The sequence below is a fragment of the Bubalus kerabau genome, chromosome 5 (assembly GCF_029407905.1).
Source record: "Bubalus kerabau isolate K-KA32 ecotype Philippines breed swamp buffalo chromosome 5, PCC_UOA_SB_1v2, whole genome shotgun sequence".
In the NCBI taxonomy this organism is placed as follows: Eukaryota; Metazoa; Chordata; class Mammalia; order Artiodactyla; family Bovidae; genus Bubalus; species Bubalus kerabau.
This window is the reverse complement of record NC_073628.1, coordinates 7,241,458-7,265,902: the sequence shown is the minus strand read 5'-3', so window position 1 is coordinate 7,265,902 and position 24,445 is coordinate 7,241,458. Positions and strand designations below refer to the sequence as shown.

The window sequence follows — 24,445 nt, the reverse complement described above, 5'->3', positions numbered from 1 at the left end:
TAGTCAAGTCAGGGTAGATGAGCAGAGAGGGATGAAGGATGTGGGGCTGGGCTCTGAGGTCAAGGTTAGACCAGCGTGGGACTCAAGTAGGACTGGATCCTCTTTGCCACAAGCCTGTTCCCTTTTTAAACTTTGACCTTAAGTGTGCAGTTCTGTTTCTCACGCCAAAACGTTCAAAGATTTCTAGCTCCAATGGCACGTTCCTGCAATTATCAGTCTGACCCTTGCCAGAGCCTTTCTCTGAGCCTCAGTTTCTCCAGTTGTAAATAAGAGATGACACCTAAGGGCTTTTAAGAATACACGAGACTGCATGTGTAGAGCAGCGCTTACAAGTACTCATGAATAGTGGCATTCCCTGAGCACTTGGTCTCTGTGCCCAGGCTGCAGCCCAACACTAGGCGTCCCAGTCTAGCCCCCAAGTTGGTTTGGAAGGCCGGTACACTTGTTCCGGTTTCTCGACCAAGGGCTGGAAGCCCCACAGTTAAACAGCTTGCCGGGCCGGGCATGGCTCAGGGCAGGCGCTCCGCCTGCGCTCCGCGCTGACGGCGGCCAGGCCTCGAGTCCCCCTCCCGCAGCGCTTCCCGCCGCGGAGGACTCCCGGGCCGGCCCCGCCCCTCCTCCCCGGCCCCGCCCCCGGCGTGGCCCCGCCCCCAGGCGGAGCCGGCGCCGGGAGCCGCCGCTGGAGAGCAGGCAGCGGGACCCCAGCGCCGGAGGAGGCGGCCGGGCGGGAGCCCCAGAGGTACTGGCGGGAGCGGGGGAGCGGCGGCACTGAGTCGGGCGGGACAGGGGAGGAGGTGGCCTACCGGTCAGCCAGGGTGGTGTGTGGGTGGTAGGGGGTCCTCGCCGAGTTCGCCGCCTGCACCCTCCCAACCTCCCACTGGGCTCTAGTCCCAAATCAGCACGTCCAGTCCCCTGCCTCTGACTGGTGCCGCCCCCACCTCCTTTGCGTGGACAGCCCGGCCTGGCCTGTGGCGGGTGAGTGAGTGGATGCGGCGGTTACCGGCTCCTCTCAGAGGAGCTGGCGACTGTCCGACTGCCTGCTGGCTGTGTGCTGGCTGTGTGCCGGGCACCCCCTGTTCTGGGGCTCCCCTTCTCTCGGGGCGGCCTCCGACCCAGCTTTTGCACACCGCCCCCCAGTCCCGCGCCTGGCCTGGGAGGAAACATCTGTTGCGCCCCCTGGCAGTAGAAATGGGGTCATGACCTCCAGATGTGCTGGGAAGCGTCCAGAGCCTCCTCCTGGGGCAGCCAGGCCTTCCGGATCTGTGGGAGCGGGCCGGCCCCCTCCTCGCCAGTGACACAGGCCGCAAGGAATGTCCTGGCCTCAATGGACCCTGTGTGAAGCTGCTGGGTGGGGGGCAGAGCCCAAGAACACCCCTCAAGGCAGGGCCAGAGCCCAGCCATTGCTGAGCCAGAGCAAGAAGCAGCCCCCAGCTGTTCACACACACATACACAGAGCTCGACCTGCACGGAGCGGGGGCCTGCACAGACCCCTGCCTCGTGTCCCCTCCCACCTCATCACACACACTTCACACACACACACACACACACACACACACCCCACAGCCCAGGCCCCAGAGCTTGGCCCATGGAGCCAGGGCCTGCATCTGCCACCATACGCTTAACACATGGCCAGCTTCGCTCACTTCCCTTTGCTTGCAATCTCCTGGCAGGGTTGGGAAGGGACAGGAAGGGTTAATTAACCCCATTTTGGAGATGAGAGAACAGAGGTTCAGGGTCAGTGTCAAGAACTTTGTCCTAGAAGAAGCTAAGGGAGGAGGTACTCTGAGCTCTTGGAGGCCTGCCCTTGCTTGGTTCTAGAGCTCTAGCTGAGGGGTGCAGAGCGTGTGCCCCCACCCCCTCCCAGCCCAGCCCCAGGCAGCCCTAGCTGACGCATGAAAACCCGCCAGCAGGTGCCTGCACCCCGAGTGGGTCACCCACAGCCCTGCCCCAGCCACCCACTCCATCCTGGGTTCATCTGAGGGTGGCCGCCTCACGTTCTCACACCACCCTTCTTTTACACCTGCCCCTGGTCTCGACACGTTTCCGCACTTAGCAGGTCCCTGGGGCCTTCGGTGTCTCACTCGTACATCCTGTGAGAACTCAAGCCTTAGCCCAGCCCCCCACCTGCCCCACACCTACTCACACAGAGCTCGGAGTGAGGAAGTACAGCATCGCTTAGGCCCTGCAGACTGACAGGCCCAGGTTCAGATCCTAGCTGATACAGAGTTGCCCTGGGCAAGAGCAGTCCCTTATGGGGACCTCGGTTTGATTGTCATGTGGGGTTCAGAATGCCCTGTCAGCCTCAATGTGGCCAGGTAGGCCGAAGTCCCCATAGGTCCCAGTTCCAGCAGAGGGGCCTGGTCACCAAGACTCCCTCCCTTCCCCCCAGGCAGGGCCACAGAAGCCTGCAGGAGGGTGAGCCCAGACCCGTCCATCAGGTTGGGGTGACCGAGGTCCCATGACTGAGCTGGTGTGACCCCAGCACCTTCCTCAGGATGTGGGGCCGGGCAGGGGGCTGGGCCCAGAGCTGGGGCCACTTCCTGCACTGAAGGAAGTCCTCCTGCTGTCCCTGCTGACCTGCCACTGCCCCCTGGGAACCCCTTCGTCCTTCAGGTATCGAGGCATTGAGGGCCAGGGCATTGAGACCCAGCCGCTGGGTGCTTAGTTCCTCTGGGATCCTGGAGGAAGTGGGAGGAGCAGGGAGGAAGGTCTCTGGGGACAGGACGTCCTCCCTTTGTCAAGTGGGCAGGACCCAGACACCAGTGGCCCCATGGGTTTCCCGTCCCAGCGGAGACAAATCATCTGTCTGGTTGGGCCAGGTCTTGGTGGGGACCCTCACCCTGGGCCCAGACCACAGCCAAGGTGTGTGAGTGGGAGCTGGGGACCCCTGGCGGCCCCAGGGCGGCCCGGGGCTCCCAGACCCTCAGGGCCAAGGTAGCCACAGCCCAGCCCCTGGCCCTGCCCTGTGCTGAGCTGGAGGAGGGGGCTGAAACCTCAGCCCCAGGCAGACGAGGAAGTGGCCAGGAAAGCGGAAGCGGCTTTGATGGTCGCGGAGGGGGCCGGAAGCCAACCCGCGTGGGGAGGACCAGGCTGGGGGCTGGGTTCCTGTTTTCTCCCCAGGCCCCTCTCAGCAGCCCACTCTTCCCTCAGGGCAGGAACCGGCCTGCCGGCTGGGCACCAACCACCCGCGCCCGCCAATGCGGCCCGGCACCCGGAGAGCCAGGTCCCCAGGTCCGAGGCGCGCCCATGTGGGCCGGCGGCGGCGTGGGGAGCCCTCGGCGGGGCCCGGCCCCTGCGCCCACCGATGACCTCTTCGCCCGCAAGCTGCGCCAGCCGGCCCGGCCCCCGCTGACGCCGCACACCTTCGAGCCCAGGCCGACCCGGGGCCCGCTCGTGCGCAGCGGCAGCGATGCAGGCGAGGCTAGGCCCCCGACGCCGGCCAGCCCTCGTGCCCGCGCCCACAGCCACGAGGAGGCCAGCCGCCCCGCCGCGCCCCCGGCCCGGTTCTTCTCCGACCCGCTGGCACTGTTGGGGCTGCCGGCGGAGGAGCCGGAGCCTGAGTTCCCGCCGGTGCCTGAGCCGCGCTGCTTCGCCCACTATGACGTGCAGAGCCTGCTCTTTGACTGGTCTCCAAGGCCCCGGGGACCAGGGGCGCAGGCGGAGGCCAGCTCTGGGACCCCCGCCGCGGCTCAGGACCAGACTGCTAGCTCGGACTTGCTGCTCGAGGCGCCTGGCTTTGTGAGCGAGCTCGGGGGCGAAGGCGAGCTGGGCCTGGGGGGGCCAGTGTCTCCACCTGTGCCCCCGTCACTGCCCAACGCGGCCGTGTCCGTCTTGGAGGAGCCGCAGAACCGGACCTCCGCCTACAGCTTGGAGCACGCAGACCTGGGCGCCGGCTACTACCGCAAGTATTTCTATGGCAAAGGTAAGGGTCACCTGCAGCGCGCTCTCCTCTCTGTCGAGTCCCTGGCTGTGTTAAACGTCAGGCTTTGTCTCTGGGTCAAGGCTGCCCAGCTGTAACCACCTCCTTGCAGCCAAGCCAGGCCTCCCCTCACACCCAGACATGTTCCTCTGCCTCTGTCGGGTTCGTACTCCTCTGGGCTGGGGAGAGATTTCCTAGGGCTATTGCTGGGAGCTGAAACCTGAACCCCTGCACCTGGGCACCTTGTCATCATCAGTGTTCACACGGGAGAGCCCCGGATATTCTGGGGAAGAATATGGGCATGCTGGGCAAGGCCATGCAGGATCTATCTAGGCTTTGGAGCAGGGAGGCATGGCCCTCTGGATCTGGGGCGAGATATACGGGCAAGGCTTAGGGCCCAAGCATATAATAGGTGGGACAGAAGTCAGGATTTGGCTTGGTAAAAGGTGGGCGGGGCTGAGGAGGGGATGATCTGAGCTAGTGTGATGGGACCTGGGAGGGGGACTTGGTGATGGGTGTGGTTGAGCGAGTGTGGGACTGCTGAGGGGCGAGGCTGATCATCTGCCTCCTGCTCCCGGCAGAACACCAGAACTTCTTTGGCCTGGACGAGGCGCTGGGCCCGGTGGCAGTGAGCCTGCGGCGGGAGGAGAAGGACAGCAGCGGAGGGGGCACTCTGCACAGCTACCGCATCATCGTGCGGACCACGCAGGTGGGCCGGGGTCATGGGAGCCAGGCCGCGGACTGCCTCTGGAGCCGCCTGCATGTATCCTGAGCGCCCCTACATCCCATCCTTAGCTCCGGACCCTCCGAGGCACCATCTCAGAGGACGCGCTGCCGCCAGGGCCCCCCCGAGGCCTGTCCCCGAGGAAGCTTCTAGAGCATGTGGCCCCGCGGCTGAGCCCCACCTGCCTGCGCCTGGGCTCAGCTTCACCCAAGGTGCCTCGCACGCTGCTCACGCTGGACGAGCAAGTGGTGAGTGGGCAGGGCACCCCTGTCCTAGAGCTAGACCTGGTCTGAACCCAGTCTGCCCAGCTCCCAGCCACCCAGCCTTGACCTCACGCTGGACGAGCAAGTGGTGAGTGGGCAGGGCACACCCTTGTCCTAGAGCTCAACCTAGTCTGAATCAAGTCTGCCCAGCTCCCAGCCACCCAGCCTTGACCCTGATCTTGAGCTGGACGGGGACCCCAGAAGAGCTAGCTTTTCAAAAGGAGGGCATGAGAGGTCATCTGGAACCTTGCCTCTCAGGAACAGCAGCATCCACATCACCTGGGGGCTTGTTAGAAAGGCAGGTTCTGGGTCCTAACCCAGACCTACTGACTCAGGCCCTGCACGTGAAGAGATCCCGAGATAATTCCCATGTGCCTGTCAGCTGAGGAGCACTGTCTGATCGCCACTCCCTCTTCTTGCAAGTCCCTCTCATTCTTTGTCAGTTTGCCCTGCAAGGCCCTGCTGGGTCTCCTGCTAGTTTGGGGTGCTTGCTCCTTCCACTGTGGGCCCACCCAAGCCAGCTGGAAGTCCTTCCCTCCCCTGTGCCGAAAGTTACTACCCACTGGCCCTGACTTTCCTCCTTGGTCATTCAATGTCAGTCACTGAACAAACATTTCCTCATCCCTTGGTACCAGGCTCCAGACTGGATGCTGGAGACTTGTCTAGACCAGGTTCTGTCCTCAAGTAGCTCACAGCCAGGTAGGGGAGAGACCCACAGAGAATCATGGATAATGATGAGCAGGATAATAGTGAAAGGGGGATGCTGAGGGCTCTGTGGGACACCAGGGTGGGGCTGATTGCCTTCCTTGGCCAGGAGGTTAGCATCATGGAGGAAATGCAAGAGCTCAAACCAGGAAGGGCAGGCATGTTCTGGGCAGAAGGAACAACGTGGGTGAAGCTTAGAGACTAAGAACTGTTGCATCAGGACCCTGTGGGCATTCAGTGTGGCTGGAGTGGAGCTAGTGGGGACAGGGTGGCAAAGGCTGGCCTTTGGTCCCGAGGGCACTGTGAAGCCGTGGAAGATCTGAGAGGTCAAGCAGCCCTCTGGCTGCAGTGTGGTGGCTGGACTGGAGGCCAGGCTGAAGGTGGTTGCAGTTGTCCAAGCCAGGCCTGGTGGTGACGATGGCAGAGGTGAAGAGGCGGTAGTCCAGGGACAGAGTGGCTGGTGGGGGTGTTGTGAGATTCCCCTCCTTCTTGGCCCCTGAGAGTGGTATTTTTGTGGAGCCAGGGACCCTGGAGGATGGTTGGGAGGGAAGAGTCACAGGGAGGAGGTGAGGTGCCAGGTGCTAGAAGGACATCCATGCAGCTGCAGCCGGGAAAGGGGCTGTGCTGGAGGCCAAGATGGGAGTGTCGTCCGTGGAGACGGCTGCTTTGGCCACCGAGGGCAAAGAGCAGGAGTGGAGAAGAGGCCCGGACACGAAGTGGGTGGTCCCTGGGGTCACAGGCCAAGTGAAGTTCCTGTTGTCCCAAGTGCCAACTAGGGTGAGAGCATGCCAGGGTGAGGCCATGCCTGTGGTTGTTAAGAGGGGCTCAGGGTTTAAAAGTTGGGGTGGAAGTGTGGGGCTCTAGGGGTTAGGAGGGATGAAAGTGGGGACTGTGGGTGTAGACAGGCTTACTGTGAAGAAGGGAGGCAGGAGCTGGAGGGCCCTGGGCTCGTTGGCACGGTGGCAGGGCGCCCTGAGCTGTGCACAGTTAAGCCCAGATGCAAAGGAGCCAGAGGAGCTGGGAGCAGAGGGTGAGAGGTGGTGCGGGGCTCCAGAGGCTGCGGTCGAGGTGCCTGGGACTCCAGGGAGGGGAAGACAGGCTGGCCTTGGGCTAAGGAGGATGACTGTGTGGACGCTGATTGGGATCGAGCACCTTCTGTGCAGGGTCCTTTCCGTGAACCACGTCCTCTGTGGTCTCATGCCACCTCTCGGTTCCTTCCCACCTTGCCCTCCTCTGCCCTCCTGAGCGCCCAGAGCAGGAGAGACCGAACCCACTTGACAGGGTCATGGCTTAGAGAGGGCAGAGGCAGTCCCACCCCCAGGCCAGTGTCCCGTCCATGCCCCAGGCCCCCCGGGGTGTTGCTGGGAGATGGAGGCCTGAGCCTTCCGCCTGTGCCCTCCCCCCGCAGCTGAGCTTCCAGCGCAAGGTGGGCATCCTGTACTGCCGGGCGGGCCAGGGCTCAGAGGAGGAGATGTACAACAACCAGGAGGCAGGACCCGCCTTCATGCAGTTTCTCACCCTGCTGGGCGACGTGGTGCGGCTCAAAGGCTTTGAGAGCTACCGGGCCCAGCTGGACACCAAAAGTGAGGCCCAGGGGGTCAGGGTGGGGTGGGGTGGGGTGGGCGGAGACCCATGCTGAAGGGCAGGCTGCCTTGCCAAGAACTAGCTGCCGGCTCACTTTTCTGTCCCATCTTGTCCTAGGGCTGGGGCCGGGGGTGGAGAGTTTTCCGGGTAGGCTGAGGATGTGCATCAGGGGTTGCGAAGGCTGGGAGGAGGGGCTGGGACTGTCCCCCAAAGCCCTGGTGCCCTACTGCCGGAGCTGGGCCATGGGGGTTTGTGGGCACCACTTCCTCCCACCAAACACAGCCCCAGCCCAGCCCCAGCCTGTTGTGTTGGAAAGGTCCCGGGGTTCCTGGGAGGTGACCTCCTGCCTTCCTCTCTCAGCTGCTCCGCACATGCTGGTGCCTAGGCCAACATCTCTCCTCTCCTGGGACATCCGCCCCTGCCTCTCTTAGCAGATGGTTTCTCATTTCTGTCTTCATTCTGTCTCAGCATCCCAACCCCAGGCTGGATCCTGTGGTGGGAGGGAGTGGTGGGGGGGAGGGGAAAGGGGAGTAGTCAAGGCTGAGGCCCTTGGAGCCCGTGGCCTAGACCTTGGCTGGTGGTGGGAAGGAGTTGTCCACCTGCTGGCTGGGGAGGACAGAGGCTCCAGCCTGTGGGCAGGGACGACAGGTCCAAGCCACCCAGATTCCCCTTGCTTTCCCGCGGTGTCCCCAACTCCCCGGCCACAGCGGATTCCACAGGCACGCACTCCCTCTACACCACGTACCAGGACCATGAGATCATGTTCCACGTATCCACGATGCTGCCGTACACCCCCAATAACCAGCAGCAGGTGTGACGGGGGCTCTGGGGAACCAGGGAGGGGTGCTGCGGGGACCTTGGCCTGAGCTCTGCTGACCCCCAGCTTCTCCCTCCAAGCTAGTGTGACTCCCCAAAGACAGACACCTCAGGCCTGCACTGGGGGGGCCGGTGGGGGCCACGGGTGCCCAGGCGCTGCCTGGCTTGAATGAGCAGGGACATGGGGAAGCCCTGCTCACATGCCCCTCCTCCTAACCCCCAGCTCCTGCGGAAGCGCCACATCGGCAACGACATTGTGACCATCGTGTTCCAGGAACCAGGCAGCAAGCCCTTCTGCCCCACCACCATCCGCTCACACTTCCAGCACATATTCCTAGTGGTACGGGCGGAGGCGCCCTGCACTCCGCACACCTCCTACAGGTGGGCACCCCAGGGTTCCAGTTCTGCCAACGGTGCCTCTTCTTGGACCTTCCTTTTGCCCCTGACTATGGCCTCCCTCCCCATAGGGTGGCCGTGAGCCGCACCCAGGACACGCCGGCCTTCGGGCCAGCTCTGCCGCCTGGCGGAGGTCCCTTCGCGGCCAACGCCGACTTCCGGGCCCTCCTGCTGGCCAAGGCGCTCAATGGCGAACAGGCGGCGGGCCACGCACGCCAGTTCCACGCCATGGCCACGCGCACACGCCAGCAGTACCTGCAGGACCTGGCCACCAACGAGGTGACCACCACGTCGCTGGACTCGGCGTCGCGCTTCGGCCTGCCTTCCCTGGGCGGGAGACGGCGGGCAGCCCCCCGGGGCTCAGGCGCTGAGCTGCAGGCGGCAGGCGCGCTGGTGTGGGGCGTGCGCGCGGCGCCTGGGGCGCGGGGCGCGGCCGGAGCCGAGGCAGGCAGTTCCGAAGGCGCCGAGGTGCCCTGCCTGCTGGGCATCTCGGCCGAGGCGCTGGTATTGGTGGCGCCGCGCGATGGCCGGGTAGTCTTCAACTGCTCCTGTCGCGACGTGCTGGCCTGGACCTTCTCCGAGCAGCGGCTCGACCTGTACTACGGCCGCGGGGAGGCGATCACGCTGCGGTTCGACGGGCCCCCTGGCCAAGCCGTTGGCGAGGTCGTGGCGCGCCTGCAGGTGAGGCGCGGGATTAAGTTCGGGGCGCGGCAGGGAGGAGCCTGCTTTGGGACCCCTCGTTTCCGCCGCCTCTCCTGCGAAAGGGAGAGTCGGAGTGGCGGGGGCACACCCAGTCCGGGAGCCTGGTAGAGCTGGAACTGGGGGTCCCCAGGCCCTCTTCCGCGGAGTGGTTGCTAATGCCCTCCCCGGGGGATGGGCTGGGGGTGGGAAAGGGTCCGTGTGACCTGGGACGTCCCGGGGCTGGCGCTGGGGCCGCGCGCAGCGCCGCTCACGCCCTGCCCCGCCCCGCCCCAGCTGGTGAGTCGGGGCTGCGAGACCCGCGAGCTGGCGCTGCCTCGCGACGGCCAAGGCCGCCTGGGCTTCGAGGTGGACGCCGCCGGCTTCATCACGCACGTGGAGCGCTTCACGTTCGCCGAGACGACGGGGCTGCGGCCTGGGGCGCGCCTGCTGCGCGTGTGCGGCCAGACTCTGCCCAGCCTCTGCCCCGAGGCCGCTGCCCAGCTGCTGCGCTCGGCGCCCAAGGTCTGCGTCACCGTCCTGCCCCCCGACGACAGCGGCCGGCCCCGCAGGTCAGGGCGCCGGGACGCAGGGCGGTGGGAGGACCGGGCAGCTTGGCCACCGCGTCGCTTAGCTTATGCTTACTGTGTCCCACTGGCGACAGGAACCTTGCGTGGAGGCTTTTCCCTTAGAGAACCCCACGTCCCTTATTTAATTTCTCTGAACGGCACGTTCCTTATGGGTAGAAGGAAGCCAACTAAGCACTGTCTTCACTGCGGGAAAGATCGTAGTGCAGCGCCCCCCTAGCTTTCTCAAAGACATCCTCACACACACTATTGACTGACTACCTGTTACTTTAAAGTACGGACATGCTGGCTTCTCCTGTAAAGAGAAAGACAGAAAATATTTCAGGTTTTCTGGGCTATCTGGTCCCTGCTGCAGGTGCTCAACTCTCTCACAGGTGCTCAAAAGCATCCACAGATGTCACATAAATGATGAGTGTGGACTCGGACGTTTGAATTTGATATGACTTTCACATGCCATTGATACATTCTGTGTTTTTTTCCCCAACCATTTAAGATCGTAAAAACCTATCCTTAGTATTCAGTACTCCAGAAACAGGCACATCTGCTAAAACAGAAAAAAAGCCAAGAGGCTGGATTTGTGCCCAGGCAGTACTTTGTGGATCTCTACGCTGAGTGGTTTTCCCATGTTATTTAAACCCTCACAGCAAGCCAGGAGATCAGCAGTATCATCTCCATTTCACAGTTGGAGAAGTTGACATACAGAGTGATGTACTCAGGATACACGCGGGCAACCCTGTGATTTGAACTGAGGTCCCATGGACAGAGGAGCCTGGTGGGCTACAGCCCATGGGGTTTCAAAGAGGCAGACATGACTGAAGCGGTGTCACACACGGACACACATGCCCGCGGGAACAATGGCCAGCAGCCAGGCAGACTTCTTTCACTGTTGTTAGACAGCTGGGAGTGCTTTCCTCCTGGAAGCGAGCCTCCGGCACAGCTGGGAGTGGGGCTGGTGGTGCTGGACACTCCGCCTGACCCCCTCTTCCCCCCGCAGGAGCTTCTCGGAGCTGTACACACTGTCTCTGCAGGAGCCTAGCCGGCGGGGGGCTGCAGAGCCGGTGCAGGATGAGGCCCCCGCCGAGGCCCTACTGCCCGACACGAAGCAGCTGCTGCAAGTGTGCCTGAATGACAGTGGTGGTCCTCCAGGGCCTGGGGACCTGGCGGAGGAGAGGACCGAGTTCCTGCACAGCCAGAACCCGCCGTCACCCAGCAGGTACCCCCTCAGCCTCCCCTCTCCTGCACCCCAGGAGGCCTCTGCAAGCAGGGGCCACAGGCGGGCACAGCTCCCAGTGCTGAGCCGTCCCTGCCCTCGCAGCTCCCTGTCCGATGAGGCCCCGGTCCTGCCCAACACCACCCCAGACCTCCTCCTCGCCACCACAGCCAAGCCGGCAGCACCCAGTGAGGGTAGGGAGACACCCCCCACTCAGGTGAGCAGAAGCAAGGCTCTGGAGCCCCACAAGCAGGGGTGGGCACAGTGGTCATGATGGGCATCCCCCATCTATACCCACTTCCGCCCCCCAGGACGGGCCAGGCAGCCCCGGTGGCTTTGAGGACAAGGACGAACCGGCCCCAGAGCTGAGGGCCTCCTTTTTGCCACGAACCTTGTCTCTGAGGAACTCTATCAGCAAAAGTGAGTCTGGAGCAAGGGTGGTGTGGGGGTCTAGGAGCAGAGTGGGAGGGGGCCTGGCCTGCGCTTCCCTGGCTGAGCCCAGCCCCGCTGCCCACAGTCATGTCTGAGGCGGGCAGCGAGACCCTGGAAGACGAGTGGCAGTCCATCTCGGAGATCGCCTCCACTTGCAACACCATCCTGGAGTCGCTCTCCCGGGAGGGTGAGGCCACCAGGGTGCTCCGGGGGTAGGGGGTGGGAATCAGGGGCGCGGGAGCCAGAGTGGGGCGCTCTCGCTTTACGTGCCCGGACGGTCCCTCGGTCCCCACAGGACAGCCCATCCCCGAGCGCGGAGATGCCAAGGGAACTCCGAAGTCTGATGCTGAGTAAGCCTCCCACCGACCTACCCCTCACCCTATGCCCAGTGTTCATGCCCACGCATTAGAGGGAAGCTCTACACCTGAGTCAGAAGATGGGGGTTGGGCCCCTCTCACACGGGTGGGTCTGGGTACCAGCCCGTGGTGCCACCCCCAGCCCCGGTCCCCCTGAATCCTGACTTCCATGTTCCCAGGCCAGAACCCAGGAGCCTGTCTGAGAAGGTCTCTCACCTGGAGTCCATGCTCAGGAAGCTGCAGGATGACCTGCAGAAGGTGACATGGCGGCCGCGGGTCGCGGGGACTCACAGGGGTGCCCTGGGAGCGGGGCTGGGGGCCCAGCCACCCTGACTCCTGCCTCCCCCAACTCTCGCCCCCTCAGGAGAAGGCAGACAGGGCGGCCCTGGAGGAGGAGGTGCGGAGCCTGCGGCACAACAACCGGCGGCTGCAGGCCGAGTCGGAGAGTGCGGCCACCCGCCTGCTCTTGGCCTCCAAGCAGCTGGGCTCCCTGGCCACCGACCTGGCCTGAGCCGTCAGGCAGGCCTCAGCCTGGCTGCCCATTTGCTGGAACTGCCCGGCTGCTCAGGGCCCCTGGGCCGCACAAACTGGGCCCTCCTCAGGAACTCTCCCTGCGCGAGGCGCGTCTTAGCACTGCCCCACTCCCCGGCCCGTTATTCGGTGACACAGTTGCCCTCACCCCACCCATTTGTAAATATTCTGTGGAGAAAAGGGGACTTCAGGGAATAAAGAAGCCACTGCTCTTTGTGTCTACACAGGTGTTCACGACGTGATGGGGGAAGGGGTTTTGCTCCCATAGGCTCCGGCCAAGCTCCCGGGACTGGTTAGGGAAGCCCTGGGGACATTGGTTCAGAGTTGGGCTGCCACAAACTGGGGGGTTCTCTGAGACTAGGCCATTCCTTGTTTTCTGTCCCACAAACATTTACTTGGTCTGTTGGGAAGCAAGTCGCCACACTCTGTACCGATTCTGCTTAACTGTAGGAGCCAGGCCCTTTCCCTGCAACCAAACCCGAGGGGCTGAGATCAGAGGCAGAGCGTGGACCTGCTGGGCAGGGGAAGGAAGCTGCTGGCCATGCCCCCCTTTAAAGGCCCTGACCCCAGTACAGGAAGTCCTCTCCTCTGCAGACACTGAGCCCCCAAGCCTGGCACTCCTGTCACCTGGCCAGATCTTGCAGGGCCCAGTTCCAGAGGTAGGAGCTTCTCTGCCTTAGCTGCCTGGGAGATGTTTCCATGTCTCCAACTCACTTTCCTCCTCACCAGCCTCTGACGCCTTGTTCCTCACCAGGCTGGGCTCTTTCCCATGAGTGGCAGGTCCATCAGCGGGTCCAAACTTGGATTGTGTCTAAACTTTGTTTTCAGGACCTGAGGCCCAGACAGGGCACTGACTTGCCTAGCATTACATGCCTTGTCCAGCCCTGCTGAGACCCAAGCCACCGACTTAGGCTTTGGCAGGATGAGCCAGGCTATGAGAAACAGGGTCAGGGGATCAGGAGGAGGTAATGTGAGTTGCAGAGGTTCACTGTCCTGTTCACAAGATAGAGAAGTCAAGGGTATCCTGGGTAGGACCAGTTGGGGGCCTACTGTACTGGAACTGGCTTTTGCAGGGACCCAGGGTCGAGGAGGATGGAGCTGAATCAGAAAGGGCTGTGAATGGGGGCACTGGGGTTCCCAGCACTGGGTCCCAGCTCTCACCTGGTGGACTGTAGTGAGGATCCCTCACAGGCAGGGTGGAGGGCTCTGGTTACTCTCTGGCTGTGAGTCTGCAGAAAACGGGGGTCTGGTGATGTGGTGGGTAGATGTTCAAAGGGAGGGTGATGAGATTTGGGTGTCAGAGCCCTACAGGGAAGATATGGCCAGGGAAGTGGCTGTAGTTGCAGCCCCAGTGGGCAAGGTGGCTGCTTAAACTAAGGAATGGCCGTGGGGGTGGGGATAACCGGGCACATCTGCCAGGACCAAGTGAGGAAGTGAACTCGAGTTGCTAGGGGAGAAGGTGCAGAATCCACGGTGGTGGCCAGGTTTCCAACTGGAGCCCTGGAGGCTGGTAAGGCCATGACTGCGGGGAAAGGGCAGGCCGGGTCCCTTGGAGCACCGAGATTTTGAAAGACCTGAGGGATGTCAGGGTGAGATGTCCAGAGTGCGGGCGCATAGGAGAGAGAAGTCTGAGCTGGAGACAAGGATTTGGGACTGGTGAGCCATGGTCATGATGAGGTCACTCAGGGAGTGTGGGAAGGGCCAGGAGAGGGTTTTCGGGGGAGCGCGGGAGGTCACTTCAGGACACTGGGGAAGCCGAGAAGAGCGAGGCACAGCCTGAGGTGGAGGACCCGAACTCACTAATTGGCGACACTGCGGGCAGTTTCGGCCATCAGTTTCCTCCGGCGAGGAGTCTTCCCACCCCGCCAGGTCCTTCCCGGCGCTCGCCCTGGCCCCGCCCGCAGCGCAGCAGCTGCAAACCTCACCTCCGCACGCACCGCCCCTCGGGCGTAAGTACCGCTGGGCCAGGCCCCAGGGTGGCACACCTGCTTCAGACCCCGCCCCCCGACAGAAACGCCGCAGAGCAGCACGAGTCGCTAGATGCTTTCCGGTTCCCCAACATTCCGCCGCCAGCTGGCATCTTTTCTCGTAGACGCCATAGGAACCTGCACCCTGGGCCTCCTGTGTTCCCAGGGGACTCGCTAGATTTGCAGCAACGTCTCACTGATATCTGAGTGCTCCTGCCTTCACCCTCCCGCAACCCTGCGACGCCATCGGCCTCAGGATGGGCTTTTTCCGAAGCGCACTGCCTGGCCGCCCCGTTGTAGAAAGCTATCTGTGCGCTTGCGCACTCGGGAAGGCAGGCCCTCGCTTATCTAGGGCCGGTGGCTGACTGCTTTACTGCGCGTGCGTCGGGACAAAACGGAAGGATGTCCGGCTCTAGCCCTTGGGCCATGGCTTGATTTTTGTTCAGGACTCCTGGGCCGTGCGCGGTGGTGGAGAGGAGGCGGCTTAGGATTTAAGATTTCCTTGGTCCTCCCAGGGCAGGGTATGAAAGGACAGACCTTCACCTGGCACCTCCCTCCCCAACCACTTAAGAGATGAAATCCAAACCTCTTAGCGGAGCCTCTTCATCTTTTACAGACTGACCCATCTAATCTTTCCAACATCGTCTCTTATCCCGCTTACCTATAAATGCTGGCTAGCCCCTCTGTATAGACCTGAAGCTAGCATGGCCTTTGTGAAGCCCTTCCTGAAAATACTCCATCCCCACAACTCCTGGGTCCAACCGGGCTCTCGCTAGGCTAGGACCTCCCCTCGCCCCCACACAGCCGCCTGCTGTCATTCACTGGCTGGTAGCTAGGAGTGTCCACGGATGTCCGCGGACTGCAAGCTCCCCAGTGGCAATGTATTCCTCCAGCAAATGTGTCCCTCCAACTCTGTATCACCAACATCCAGCCTGAAATGACCAGGAAAGAGTGTGCTCAAAGAAGACAAATCTCTAGCCAGCATGGCAACAAATTTATTAGTTCAGAGTAGAAAAAGCAATAGTCTATAAATGCTTTGATTCTTCAGTAAAAACTGAGCCTCTTGACTGGAGAGCAGCCAGCCTGCTCTCCCCGACTCTGAACAGCTTGCCCTATCATTAAGGCACTTGAGAAAAGGAGGAACAGAGCAGTCTCAGAGAACCTCCCTGGAACCTGGAGAAGGCCAATACTGCCCCACCAGTCCCCTCCAACCACAGCCCAGCAAGGGAAGAGCTGGCAGAGACCTCCGCGGGCGGGGAAGGCCAGGCCCTCAAAGGCTGGTAGTTAGGCACAAAGAATGCCGCACCAGAGACGGGCACATAACGGGGATTATTTTGCCTCAAGGTATAAATGAATCTATGATTTGAGGAAGACACTTGTAATAAGGCTTTGTGGCCTCCAAGGCCATAGCTCCAGCCTGCCCATCTCTCTAGGAGAGTACTAGATGCTGGAGGGTGGGGTTGGGGGACCCCAGAATTTTTCTGTAGAGCCTGGAGCCGAACATCAGGATAAGGGATGGAAGAGCTCTTCCCAGCTCTCCCCTTTCCAGAGAAGTTAATGCTTCTGCTTAAGCACCTCCAAAAAGAGAGAGAGATACATACTGCCAATAAAAGAATAAAATGCACCCTCCCCCCCACCCCAGGAAGACATCACCCAAAGCAGCTGGGGGCAACTGGAGCACACCCTCCCAGAATCCGTCATTGTGTGCTTTGGGAGGGCTTCAATCCCTTGCTAACCCACTGCTCTGGGCAAGGCAGGTGTCACCCCTTTAGGAGCTGATCTGACTCAGAAGGGCTGAGAAGTCCACGTCTGCGATGGAGGAGAAGTCTTCATCCCCCGAGAGGAGGCCATTGGTGAGCCCAGGGGGCCCCAGGGGAGTGGGAGCTGGGTCAGGGGGCCTTTGGGACCCTGTCACCAGGCGAGTTATAGCCTCAGGGTACTCCATCAGCATGGGCTCAGCTGTGTGGGGGCCCATGGGTACACCCTGGTTCAGCAACTGCTGAAACTCAGAGTTGTCGACAGATGCCAGGTCTGTGAACACGGCAGGGTCAGTGTTGTTGCCAAGCAGAGCCCCCAGGTCTTCATCGGTATCAAACTGCAGCTGCAGCAGGGCCTCTGTCAGTGTCCCTTCCCCGGTCTGGTTGGTCTTGGGGGCAGGCGGGGTCACAGCCTGAGCCAGGCCTGGGGCTAGGGCCTGGGCCAGGGTTGATGACATGCCTGGGGCTGGGGCCGGGGCTGGGGCCAGGACTTGGGTCTGGGTCAGGACCGGGGTGGGGGCTGGTGCCAAGGCCGAGGTCTGGCTTGGGATCTGCCCAGAAGAAAAGACCATGGGGGAAAACTCCTCAAAGTTGATGGTGCTGAGAGATGGCGTAAAGGAATAGGGCTGGGGAGCTGGAGAAGAGAAACAGAGAGGCAGGGGTCAGAGAAAGCCTCGCCCCCCCATCCTCTGTGCCCCAGCCGCTGCCTCAAGTGCTGAGGCTCAGCCCTTCCCTGTGGTGTCACCGCCGGCAACCTACTCCCTCTTCTTAGCCAATCTGGCCTCCCCTGTAGGGCCCAGTTCCAGGCTCACCTCCATGGAGCCCTGCCTGTCTACCCTGGCCCACAAAGCTCTCACAGCCTTCAGAGAAAAGGATGCTTTCAGAGTGGGCACAACCTTGTGCCCGAGCAGCTGGCAGGGAGCAGTGCCTCTTCCTCTTCCTCTGAGACGTAGCAGCACATGCATTACAGGTTGCTGTTTGCTACTTCAGAGGGGACTGTTTGGTTGCCCCACTTCAATGGAGAACTGAGAGCAGAGACTGAATTTTTGAAACTTCTGCATCTCAAGGCATTCAATGTGGGTTTAACCAACACCACAGGGGTTCTCATCCCCAGGAGGGTGCTGGTTCTTGGGGCACACCTCCCAAGCCTCTGATTCCCCAGGTCTGTGAGGGGCCCGGGAATCGGCATCTTCACCGCTTCCCAGCTGGCTCTGATCTTAGGCCACCAAGGCTCAGGCCCTGGGAAACAGGAGCCCAACAGCGCAGGTTTCAGACACCTGCTGGTGAGACTGCTCGACTCCCTCCAAGAGGTGTCGAAGCCATGGGTGGAACAGATTTGAGCCTACAGTTCCGGTGTGATGACCTTAAGGAAATCCTCACCTGGCTTGGGGATGGAGGCTGAGCCACGGTTAGGCACAGCGATGCGCCGGGTCGGAGGCCGGGGGTCGGTGGGTCCTGTGGGGTGAAGGCTGGGTCAGTTCTTGGTGTCTAGGGTCCCCTCCCTGCCCACTGCTCTCTGATTCTCCCGCCACCCCCTCTTACCATTGAAAGGGCTCTTTTTCATGATGCTCTTGAAGGTCTCGTATGTCCTTTTGCGCTTCTCCTCAATCCGGTGACGATCGTCTGGGAAAGTAACGGAGGGAAGTGGGTCCTGCTTGTACCAGTGGACCCCCAAAGCTCCCAAAGGACCCTCGGGAGGTAGGCGAGAGGACAAACTTTTCCAAGACCCTTTCTCTAAACCTCAGCCAATGAGAAGAGCTGCACAACTCTGTGACACTCCACAATTATAAGAACACCATGACTTTTTTGAGAAGACCTCCATTAGCTGAATCTGCCCTCCAAAGGCCACACAGGTGACCCCAAGTCAGGGGCCAGGAGCTGTCGCAGGGTCCCACCTCAGGCTTCTCTCACCTGCACCGCTGATGTCCCTGCTCCCGTCCAGCCCTGACCAGGCCTGGTGCTGTGCGCTCTGCTCTCTGGGGCAGCCCGGGCACGACAGGCTGGCTTAAGACTTCAACAGACTCTTAACCTTCTGTCTGATGGTTTCCAAGTTTAGTCTGGAGCTTTCCGAACTCTCTAACTACTGTAGCACTTGGATAAGCCCAAAGCACTCGACGTCAAGAGCCCAAAGCGAACCTCACCGTCTCACCTCAAACACCTGACCCTGGTTCTCTCCCCTTCGGTGTTCCCGCCCTACCTCTTTTGCCCTGTTCCCAAACCTTGGACACGTCCTCAGCAGCTTCCTCTTTCTCACTCCCCACCATTCACCCTGTAGACACACATTCACCAAGCACTTGCGTGCCAGGCTCCATTCGAGCCACGGGAGGTATGGCCCTGAGTAAGCAGACAAGGTTCCTTTTCCCCAAAGCTGTGACATCCAAGTGACAGAGGGGCACTGACACAAGCGACAGGAGCTCTGAGGAGGCGGCCCAGGGTGACGTAACAGCACCCAAGTAAGGTCAAGGAATCTAGTTTAGGGGTCCAGGGAAGCACTGGTGTGAGCCCACCACGTGAAGATCTGGGGGCCAAGCGTTCCGAGCAGAGGCAGCAGCTAGAGCACAGGTCCCCAGGAGGACACAAAGGGCCCGTGGGGCTCAGGGTCTCGGAGGCCGGCGGTGGGTGAGACGGTCTCGTGCGTTCCGTCTGTGAGGTTCACACAGCACCCTCTCTCCTGGAACGACTGGAACATCTTCCAAAACCTCCCCACCTTGTGTCCCCCCCTCAGATCCTCTGCTGGCTGCTTCCAGACCTGCTCACATCACTTCTCTGTTCAGAAACCTTTGGTGGCTCCCGAGGCCTTAGGATATGACCCCAGATAAACGCGAGTCCAGCCTTCAAGGTCCTTCTGCCGGGGCCGCTCACTGCCCGACGATGTGAACTCCTGCCACAAAGCTGTCCCCAAACGTGCTGTGCCCGCTCCCTGCCCTTCCGCTCCACCCGCCTAGAGAATGCTTCTGGGTCTTTCTCCAACCTAAATGCTACCTCCTCCACGCAGCCGGTTCCAGTTCCCACAGTATTCTGCACACACCTCGCTGCTTCGCGTGTCATTCTGTAACGCAGGCTCTGCTTTGCATGTGTCTCTTCCTCATGTGACCGAGCTCCCAAAGGGCAGGGAACATGTCTTATCCATCTTTGGATTGAGAATACCTGGCGCAGAGCCTGGTGCCAAGTGGACACTCAGTCCTCATCTGGTGGAATGAACTGATGGCCGTTTCAGGCCTTGTTTTCCAGACTGTTAGACAGGTCCCAGGGCAGGACACACTTTCAGGCTGGATGACAGGCTTCAGATAAAGGATCACTTTGGCTGCTCCTATTTGAGCAGATGCCCGAAAGCCCTGACCACACCATGGCTGTGTGGTGGTGATAAGTACAGATACAGTGCGGCAACAGGTCCCTGGAGCCAGACGGCCTGGGTTCAAATGAGGTCTGGGTCTATAACTCACTAGCTATGTGACCTCAGGCAAGTTAGATGCTATCTCCCACCTCAAAAGGTTCATAAGAGAATAAAATCAGGTAATTCACTGATATGCCTGGAATAGGGCCACACGTCACAAGAGCTCAGTAAGTCTTGGGCATCACTATTAAATGAGGTGAGAAGACTCTGATTATTATGGAAATCTCTGCCCAACCCCAGCTTCTGACCTTCACCTACAGCTGTGTCATCCAGCCCGGCCTCACTCCCACTGGCTGGAGCCCACAGCCCTACTGCTGCCCTGCCCAGCTGGGTACCTGTGTCTGGCAAGTACTGGAATTCCATGGGCTCGCTGAGCTCGCGATCGGAAGGCCGCCGCAGCTGCATGGAGACGCGCACAGGGGCCTGCAGGCCGGGGTCCGCGTAGGGCGGCGTCCGGAACACGATGGCCACTTGCCGGTGCACGTCAGCTTGTGAAAACGAGCCTCGGGCCTCCCAGCCTGGCCCCGTGAAATACACCTCGATGTCCTCTGCAGGAGACAGGGCGGCCGCATGGGTGCTCAGCTCCCCCAGCCCACCACCCCCTGCAACTGCCGATACTTGCCTCTAGAGACGCACGGCCCTGCTGTCCCCAAGGAGTTGGGGGCAGTGCTTAAACCAGCTCCCTAATACTTAGTGTGTCTGCTTAGCCTTGCCCCTCGCCTCCTGCTCCTAGGTCCAGCCCTCGTTCTGGCTGTGTACCTTTCTGCACCTTGTCACACAGCAGGAAGATCTCATCCCCGCCGAGGCAGCTCCCAGAGTTCCGATTCACCCGGCAGATCTTGAGCTCGGCGGTGTTGGGGGCGCCTGAGGGTGTGGGAATAAGGAAGGAATCTCTAAACCACCAGCGGTCTCCTGGGCTGACCTGCAGGAAAAGAAGGCTCCTGCCCAGCCTAGGGTCAAGGTTGTCCAGAGTTTGCTGACTACACCTCTGCAGCCAAGGTTCAACCATTCCCATTGGCTCCTCACACCAACCAATTCAGCAACTCTCTATCTACCAGCACCTACTCCGTGCCCAGCTCTGCTCTAGGCCTGAAGAACATAACCACACACAAAAGGTAAACATCTCTGCCCTCACGAAGCATACAGTCCTGTGAGAACCAAAGCAATCACAACTGCTGTTTCTCCACCTGACCCAGGCAGTATCCAAGACCCATTCATACCCGCCTTGGCAATGAATCCTTCCCTCCTGAGCCCCCCAACCCCCCACACACTGGTTCATCCTGGTTTTCCGGCCTTGGGGCCCCAAAGCCTTTTTATTTTCACGTATCCTACTGGCTACTTTACAACTGCAGTTGACCAACGTCAGCCCAATCCATCTGTAAGCTTCCTGTGAGCTTTCCTCATTGAATTCTTAGTTTCTGACATTATCTCGTTCCTGGAAGTTCATTTCCTGGAGTCATCAGTACAGTTCTGGGCGCAGCAACCTCTCATCATGGGCTGGAAATGCCTGTCTGCCATCTGACTCCCTGCCAGCCTGGACGCTGCACCTCAAGGGCAGCTCTGCGTCTCCTCTGCCTTGTCTCTTTGGGCAGCACAGCGCTGGGCACAGAGGGGATGACTGATACGCTGGATGACTGGACGAAGTCAGAGCGACTCTTGCAGGTCACGCTTCCCCACCTCTCCCTTCCTCCTCACAGGCCCACCCCTCTCCCCTTCCTGCGGCTCCCTGACCACTCACGGTTGTCAAAGATGGGGTGAGAGAGGACAGGCGCCAGGCGGAGGGGCCTGCCTGCTGGGTCCCGCACTGTCACCTGGAAGCAGAGCCGGACAGCATTCAGGTCGTAGTCCCCGCGCTGCTCTTCTATGGGAACTGTCAGAAAAACCGATGGTCAGGAGAGCCGGGGCCAGGGCCAGGGATGGAGCTGGGGCGGAGCAGGGTGTGCGGGTAGCTCTGGGCTGGGAGGGCTGTTGGAAGGTGTGTGAAATAGCAGGAGTCCTAGAGGAGGGCGGTGGGAAGGTTCTAGACCCATCACTGACTCCACCTGTGACCCTGGATGTCCTGTCCCCTATGTCCCCGCTCTCGTCTGTTTCTCCAATGGTAAAATGTACTGAACAGGCGTATGTACTGAACGGGCACTGCGTCTTGGCCGGTGAGGGACACGTGAGGGGAAGGTGGCCTCAGAAGCGTACAGCAGCTGGAGGTGCTCCAGGCAGGCCCAGGCCTCCGCCGTCGCTGCCCTCACCTTGGAAGGGGTTGTTGTTGGTCTGGATGCGCTGGCTGATGGCCTGCTCCAGGTCCCGCTTCTTTACACACTGGATCCCCAGGTTCTGAAAGCTGAGGCCCCCCCAGGCATAAGCTCCACTGTCTCCAGCAGAGTCTGGGCCCTCCTGCCTTGCCCATTCTGCCCCTTATCCCCCACCCACTCACCAGGTGATCATACCGTTCTTAACCCCCTTGAATGCCACCCCACCCAACTGTGCCATGGTGAAAGCCACTCCTTACTTTGGCTGACAAGGCCCTGCGCCCTGCCACCTGGCCCCAGCCACAGTCCCTGCCAGCTCCCTACCCTCTGCCCCAGGGCTTTCTTTTACCCTCTCTAAAGACATGACACTCATTCGTATTTCAAAGCCTTTTGCACCTGTTCATTCTGCTGGGCATGTCCCTTCCGTGCTTCTCTACTTTCTCACATTTAGGTCTTACTTTGGAGAAGCCTTTCTGACCTCCCAGTGCAAAGGAATGGGACCAGCTCCTTCGCCTCTCCCACCTCAGGCTATTCTTCCAACCTATTACTGCTTCATTTTCATCACTGAAATGATGACTTTCTAACAGTATCTTGTTCAGTTATTTGTACATTTATTTATGGTCTGCCTCTGTCAACCAGTACATAACCTTCAGGGAAGACCGTTGGTTCAATGGCTTTCATTCTGACTAGAAGAGATGTGACACTCCAGCCACAGGAGTTAGGGGTTCAGAGGTGATTAGGGACCCACACCTTTGCCACAGAGCTCACATGGAGCTCCTCCTATCCACTAGAGAGAGGAGACACACAGGCAATTTCAAAACAAAAGAATCAGCTTTCAAAGCTGGGGAGGGAGCAAGCAGTGAGGAATTCTGCCCTCTGTCCAGAAACGATTAACATTGTAACAGCAATATAACTGCCTGCTTTTCTGATTCCCATCTCATCACCACCTTCTACCACCCCCTGCCACCCCTAAGAAGCTCACCTGTGGATGCAGCGGTCCGGGCAGAGCTCAGCCTCATAGAAGCCATCCCGGCAGTCTTTCCCCACTAGCTCGTGGGGGTGAGGCCGGTGAGGGGGGTCCTTGGTGACCAGGGAGATGCGGACTGTCCCTGGCCCTGTGTAGCCATTGATCTGTCCAAAGTACAGAGAGCACCCTAGAGGGCTGGAATTCCAGACCCAACTCCCAGACACAGATTTCGGGATGGGGGGTGGGGGGTGGGGGCTGAAAGCAAGTCCCAGCCTTATTGACTCTGGGTCCCCCGCCCTGGGGCTCTGCTGACCTTGATAGTGGGGTGGGTCTTGGTGGTGTCCGTGCTCCTCTCTCCAGGGATGCTGCCAGCTGAGCGGCCCTCACACTTGTAGCGGAAGCGCATGCCCCGCTGCTTGGGCTGCTCGATGATCTCCACATAGGGGCCAGAGGCCTGCGCCGGCTCTGCAGGGGACATGCGGGCCAGGCCCATCAGCCAGCTGACCCCATCGCCCCTGACCCTGGGGAGCTCCTCCCGACCCACTGAGAAAGGATGGTCCACTTACCTGCGGGGAAGATGAGGGGGAAGAGGTCTGAAAGGAGAGGGAGACAAGGGTCAGCAGGAGCCCACATCCTGTCCTCATCAGGGAAGGCCTGCTTCCCGGAGGTGAGAGGGAGCCAGGCTCCTTCTCCAGGACACTCAGTCAGGGCCTGCTACCTGGAAACTTCAGGGAAACTAGGGGCGTGGGTAATGGAGCCAGAAGCACCCTTTTCCTGAGGGAAACCAGGGATGGCCGCCTCCCTCCACCAGGGGAAACTGAGTCACGGCCTTTTCTGTTTTAAGTTACACTAAGGGAGGGCACCCCCTCCATCCCTAGAGGAAACTGAGTCAGATACATTCTCCTCTAACAAGGAAACTAAGTTGGAACTGCCCAAGCCCCCCCACCCCGGGTCCCGGGGGGAAACTGAGTCAACGCTCCCCCCAACACCCCACACCCAGGGGGAAACTGAGTCAGACCCCCCGATGCCCGCCCCGCCCCGCGCCACCATCCGGCCGGCCGCTCCCTGCGCAGCGCCCATCGGCGTACGAAGGGTCGGAAGGCGGCGAGGGGCCTCCCGCCGCGGTCCCCGCGGCCCCAGCGCCGCCACCCCGCGGGGTCAGGGGGCGCCCTCACCGTCCATGGCCGGGGTCCCGGGGGCGGGGCCGGGGTCGCAGCTGGGCCCGCGGCGCGCGCTACTGTCGAGCCATTCGCCAGAGGCGGAAATGCGCCGCGCGCGCCCGCCGCCGCGTCACTGCCGGGAATCCGACCGCGCCTGCGCGATGCGACTCCGTCGCCCTCGTCTGCGCCGCGGGTGCCGCCGCCACCGGGAGAGATTCAGGGGCGAACGCGCGCCGCGCGGAGGATAGACAGGCCGCGTGCAGGGTGGACAGCCTGCTTGCGCCGCCGCTGCCGGCGACCCGGAGCTAGTGCGCGCCACGCGGGGCACCGACAGGCAGCTCGCCTGGAGGCCGCTCCGGGGGCTGGCGGGGCAGCTCGGCTCGCTCCCGAGTCTGGGCCCCGCCTGGAGGGCGGGGCCTGCGATTACTCACTATGTTTTTAGGGGATTTCGGGGGCCACCTCCCGCCGATCGGAGGAGTTTGGTGATGTCACCCCGAGCCGGTCTGGAGCCAAGCCAGGGCTGCCGGGCTTCGACCGCCCGCCCCGCGTAGGGAAAGGCTCCGGCCTGCTTCGCCCGCAAAGGCCAGGTGGCTCAACTCTTCAAGGTTTCCTAGTCAATAAAAGTGCTTCTTGATGGTTATTGCCGCATAAGCACTTTTTAATTTCCCGTCCACCCCAGTCTGGATGCAACGAGGAAAAAGAGAAGTGGCCTGGACCTCCCCACCTGGCAGTACTCGGATCGTGGCCTTCGCGGAG

General features: G+C 61.0%; 2 protein-coding genes across 2 annotated transcripts; one reads left to right on the top strand and one right to left on the bottom strand.

Moving 5' to 3' along the window:
• The first annotated feature begins 668 nt into the window (after window positions 1-668).
• On the top strand, window positions 669-12,420 carry SIPA1 (signal-induced proliferation-associated 1). Its single transcript, XM_055580795.1, has 16 exons — window positions 669-739; window positions 3,151-3,922; window positions 4,501-4,628; window positions 4,715-4,891; window positions 7,020-7,194; window positions 7,903-8,006; window positions 8,235-8,392; window positions 8,479-9,088; window positions 9,383-9,657; window positions 10,667-10,885; window positions 10,988-11,099; window positions 11,194-11,302; window positions 11,400-11,501; window positions 11,610-11,664; window positions 11,850-11,928; window positions 12,035-12,420. Exons 2-16 carry the CDS (start codon window positions 3,247-3,249, stop codon window positions 12,179-12,181), a joined length of 3,126 nt encoding a protein of 1,041 aa, XP_055436770.1. The 5' UTR covers window positions 669-739; window positions 3,151-3,246; the 3' UTR covers window positions 12,182-12,420.
• A 2,723-nt stretch (window positions 12,421-15,143) lies between these two features.
• RELA (RELA proto-oncogene, NF-kB subunit) lies at window positions 15,144-23,810 on the bottom strand. Its single transcript, XM_055580796.1, has 11 exons — window positions 23,705-23,810; window positions 23,096-23,122; window positions 22,843-22,994; window positions 22,545-22,693; window positions 21,563-21,654; window positions 21,058-21,189; window positions 20,079-20,183; window positions 19,655-19,867; window positions 17,468-17,548; window positions 17,306-17,380; window positions 15,144-16,559 (listed from the first exon to the last, which is right to left on the bottom strand). Exons 1-11 carry the CDS (start codon window positions 23,709-23,711, stop codon window positions 15,937-15,939), a joined length of 1,656 nt encoding a protein of 551 aa, XP_055436771.1. The 5' UTR covers window positions 23,712-23,810; the 3' UTR covers window positions 15,144-15,936.
• Between the last annotated feature and the right edge of the window lie 635 nt (window positions 23,811-24,445).